The sequence below is a fragment of the Dryobates pubescens genome, chromosome Z (assembly GCF_014839835.1).
Source record: "Dryobates pubescens isolate bDryPub1 chromosome Z, bDryPub1.pri, whole genome shotgun sequence".
Lineage (NCBI taxonomy): Eukaryota > Metazoa > Chordata > Aves > Piciformes > Picidae > Dryobates > Dryobates pubescens.
Window position 1 is genome coordinate 100092352 of NC_071657.1, and position 4793 is coordinate 100097144.

The following is a 4793-nucleotide window of genomic DNA, read 5'->3' on the forward strand; positions in this document are numbered from 1 at the left end:
GGAAACATTCCAGGTCAGGTTGGAGAGGACTCTGAGCAACCTGCTCTAGTTGAAGATGTCCCAGCTCACTGCAGGATGGTTAGACCAGAGGACCTTTTGCTGATGGCAAAAGGGCAAAGCTGACTGGAGAAGGGGAAACCAAATCCCCATCCTCAAAGAGGGAAAAGAGGAAGACCCCAGAAGCTCCAGGCCAGTCAATCCCACCTCTGTGGCTGTCAAGGTCATGGAGCAGATCCTCATGAAGGCTCTGCTGAGGCACATGGAAAATGAGGAAGAGGTGACCGGTGGTAACCAGCATACCTTCACCAAGGGCAGATCCTGCTGGACCAATACACTGGAGTTACAGATTCAGTGGAAAAAGGAAAAGCAACTGATGCCATCTGCATGGACTTGTTGTCTGACTGGATGCACTCAGAGAGTCGTGGTCAACAGCTCTGTGTCCAAATAGAGACCAGAGGCGAGTGGTGTTCCTCAGGGGTCAGTACTGGGAGGGGCGCTGTTTAACCTCTGTGTCAGTGACAGGGACAGCGGGACAGAGGCACCCTCAGCAAGTCTGCAGATGACACCCAGCTGGTTTTTCTAGACTGTTATTCTGCTGTTTATTAGCATCCTATCATGTGCAATTAACCTATCATCAACCAGGCAAACAAACCTGAATCAAATTGGCTCAGAAGAATAGTTGCTGATATTTAATAAATCGTACACATCTTGAAAGCTGAAGTATACTCATATTCTATCATATTTCTGTCTTATCAATTTGATATGAAACTACGTCACTCATGAAATCCAACAAGTCCAAGCGCAAGGTCCTGCTCCAAGCCGCCACAACAGGACTTGGCCTCAGGCACTAGTGGACACGGTTCCTGGCTTCCTTTACTGCATGGGTCAGTGAGATGAGGTTGGAGACCGGCCCTGCTGCCGTCACAAATGGGTGCTGTCCAGAAGAAGAAACACAAATGAACCATTACTGTCCACACTCAGGGACCCACAGGCTCAAGCAGTGCTCCTCTGGTTCCCAGCTGTAAGCACAAAGAGGGATGAGGGGACCATCTGCCCCTGTGTCTCCATGTCCAGTCCCTTGCCATCTCAGGCAGGCACAGCCATGGTCCCATCAATCTGTTTCTCAAGGGGTTCTCAGCTGGCTGGGGTTTTGGCCCTGCCTGACCTCAGGGAATGCTGCTGCTGTGGTAGGAAACTCAACCCCCTTCCTTAGTTCCTCTTTCCTGAAGAGGTGGGCTACTTTAGCTGTCACAAAGGCTGAGGGGCATCAGCCATTGCTCAGGCAACCCCAAGACCTCTAGGAAATGTTTATCCCAGCAGCATCCAGGCCCAGGGCTGTTCTGATGGGCACTGAGGTGCAGGCTTTGAGCAGCAAGGCAAGAGCAGGGAGACACATGATGGAGTGCTGATGGACTCAGCTCTGGCTTGCAGGGGGAGCAGGGTCTGCCTGGCATCATTGCAACTGAGGGTCCCTAGGTGCCTTCAAGTGTAGCTGATGAGGAAACCCTTCCACAGCGCAGCTGCTGCACTTGCAGCTGCTTTGCATTTTACCTGCAGCAGGTCCTTGGCAGACCATCGCCTGTCCACATCCACCTCCAGGCAGCGCTGGAGGAAGTCACGAAGGACAGCAGAAAGCTCATCCGGGTTCTGCAGCTTTGGCGTCCCGTTGGCAGCAATCAGGTCGCCCACCTCGATAAAAAGGAAGCACAAGACTTCATCTGCTTCTTTCACTGTGCACCAGTGGCATTTGTAGAAGCAGGCCTCAGTGGCCCTAGTTCAGGTTGGTGTGACTGAGACTTTGTCTCCTGGCAGACAAGGTGGCACTAGTCAGAAGGACAACGGCATCTACTGGCGTGCCACTTACCTTGCTGTCATTTTCAGAGGCGTAGGGAGGTTCTCCTTTGGCCATTTCCACTGTCGTGATGCCAAGGGACCAGATGTCCACCTTGGGGCCGTAGGGCTCTTCCTTCAGTATTTCTGGAGCCATCCAGCGGGGGGTTCCAGCGTAGGAGGTCCTCTTGTTCTGCTCCGGGGTGAGCAGAGCGCAGACGCCAAAATCAGCTGAGAAGAAACCCGAGTCTTGTTAAAGGCAGCTGAATGGGGACAGCAAGCCAAGGAAACACCCACTGCATCCTGGACTGAGAACATCTGCTTGGCTCTACCTGCAGAAGTGGCCATGCACTGGTTATCAGTGCTGTCAGCCAAAGCACTGCTGAGCTGGACACTTTACAAAGCCCTCAAGGTCCATGCAGTGGCCTTTATTCTCCCGAACCTTTCTCTTGTCACTCCCTCTGTGTGGCAGCAGTTGCCAAAGCCACAGCCACTCTCCACACCTTTTCCCTTCCAGTCCTTCTCTGCATGCTGGCACTGCACTCTCAGCTTGCAGCAGTGCTCTGGGCACTGCCACAGCCATCACTCCTGGGTACCTGGCAGCCAGTCAGAAGCAGCCCCACACCACAGGCTAGGAAGACTGTCCCTGACCAAGGATACTCACCCAGTTTGACAGACCCGTCCGTTCCAAGCAGGATGTTACACCCTTTGATGTCCCTGTGGATGACTCCGTCGGAATGAAGGCAGTCCAAGCCTTGCAGACACTGAGGGATAAGAAAGGAACGGGAGGGTAAAAATTCATGACCTGAGTTCCTCCCAGAAGCAAGCAAAGGGCTCTACAAGATTTCGTTTCTAGATGGCTTGTGAGCAATGCTGGAATCTTGTGCTGTCCAGAGGCACAACTTGCTGCTGCCAAAGGAAGAGAAATGTCCCTCATTGCAGACTGTCCCCTGAAAGCACAGGCAGGATGGCTGCTGCTGCACTGGGTGTGCTGCCTCCTTCCCCATGGCAAATGCTCTCTGGCCAAAACACAAAAGCCCCTTCCTTCGGTGGGAAGTGGATCACTTTCAGGTGGGAGGCTGCATGACCAAGATTTGGTGGGTAGGCTCCACAGCAGATCTGAAAGAGCCTGTGAGTTGTTTGCCAGAAACTAGCACCCCAGTGTGGGTGCAAGGCTGCCCATATCCTTCCATGGGGAAGGCTCTGCTTTGCTTTGCAGTTATGTCACATTCTGCCACCAGCAGGGCTGCTTTTCCAGGCAAGGAATGCAGCACTGGCATGCTGCAGGGAGAGGCTGAAAGCAGCAGAAGTGAGAAGAGCAAAACTAAACTAACAAAGAGAGCAGACAGTAAGAGCAGAGGAGAACAACAGAGCTGAAGAAGTGAAGGGCTACTGGCAGGCACTTCACTGAAGAGGTCCTCTCCTCTCTGTACAGCAGAAGCTGCAGAGAAACAACAGCCTCTGAAGATGCCATCTTTCCCATTCTTAACCAGCTGTGCAGAAGAGACATCCTCTCCCAATGCCTGGAAGCACACATGGCATCCCTTACCTCCCTGCAGACAGTTGCTGTCTGGCCTTCATCCATACGTGTCACCTGAAGCACATCAGCCAGGGAGCCCCCATCGAGGTATTCCAGGACCAGCCACAGCTCAGCACCCACCAGATAGCTGAAAAGAAAGCAGTGTCAGAGTAGAGCAATACTAAAGAGGTCACTTCTCTGCCAGTGAGTCCCTTTGGCTTGCACCATGCAGAGGAGCCTCCACCTGGGAAGAACAGGACCACTCACCTGTCCAGGTAGTTGACGATGTTTGGGTTCTTATGGTCCCGCTGAACCAGGATTTCCTGCATCACATAGTCCTCGTCCCCTTGGTTGACATAAATGTGCTTGATGGCCACCTGAAATTGTATCGAAATCCATGAGCTTCAGCAGGCTGTTGCATGAGATTGGGGTGAACACACAGGGAGCGTTTGTGCAGGGCCACAGCCAAGCTGTGCCCAGCTGTCTTCCTCTGCGACTCAGGAGCTCAGTCCTTTATGTGTCAACCCTCTGTTTCTCTGCTGCCTTGGGTGCTACTTCCAGGACACTAGGCCATGGACACTGGGCCTTGTGAAACCTGCAGAAATGTTGAGCTGCTGTAGCAAAGCAACCACCTTGCTCCGAAAGAGCTTTCGCTGAGCAGCTGAAGGGAGCAGCTGATGGATTCTGCCAGCTGGCACGAGTCAGTGCTGCAGAGGAAGGGGCTAGGGGTGACCTGAAAGCCCCATCCCCAGTTTGCAGCCCCGTGGAAGGCAATGAAGAGCTGCAGAAGCTGTTGGGACTCCTGGCACTCACCTCTCGTCCTGTGGCCGTTTCAACAGCACGAAAAACAGCTCCATAGCTCCTACAAACACAACAGCAGCAAAGAAAGGAGAAGGGGTTTAGTGCCTGTGAGTGAAAGCCAGCCCAGACAGGAGAGCTCTGCTGCCTGCAGTGGTTCTAAAGCACTTGTGCTCATCCACTGCTCAGCCAGGAAGAAAAAGGCTGCTGCAGTAATCTGGCTCTCCCAGCTCATCCTCTCTGACTGCCTTTGTGAGTATTTTCTTCTCGAGGATCTTTCCCCTGCGCTCTGACCTGACCTGCAGCAGCACAGGCATGAGCTGCCTATGGCAGCACACTCACTGTTCTGCAAGAAGGGCCTGCCGGCTTCAGGCTCTGCTGAGAGCTGGAGGAAATCAGCTCAGATACCCTTGCAGGCCAGAGATCAGCTCGGTCTCTTTGCACTAGTTGTTGAAAGGCACCTTTGCACAAGCTCAGCCCCAGGACAGCCAAGAGGTTGTGAGGGCAATGGCCATGTTCTCACAGTGACTGCACTTGTCTGCCTCATACACCCCCTTATTCTGACTCTGCTGTCTTCAGCATCTCTGGAGAGCCTGGCACAGCTCCAACTGTCCTCTGGCATTTACAAATGCCTTGTAGAAGTAGC

General features: G+C 53.1%; 1 protein-coding gene across 1 annotated transcript; it reads right to left on the reverse strand.

Moving 5' to 3' along the window:
• Positions 1-847: 847 nt before the first annotated feature.
• Positions 848-4206, reverse strand: LOC104304621 (serine/threonine-protein kinase PAK 3). Its single transcript, XM_054177835.1, has 7 exons — positions 4163-4206; positions 3617-3751; positions 3380-3497; positions 2495-2594; positions 1825-2061; positions 1552-1730; positions 848-934 (listed from the first exon to the last, which is right to left on the reverse strand). Exons 1-7 carry the CDS (start codon positions 4204-4206, stop codon positions 848-850), a joined length of 900 nt encoding a protein of 299 aa, XP_054033810.1.
• Positions 4207-4793: the final 587 nt, after the last annotated feature.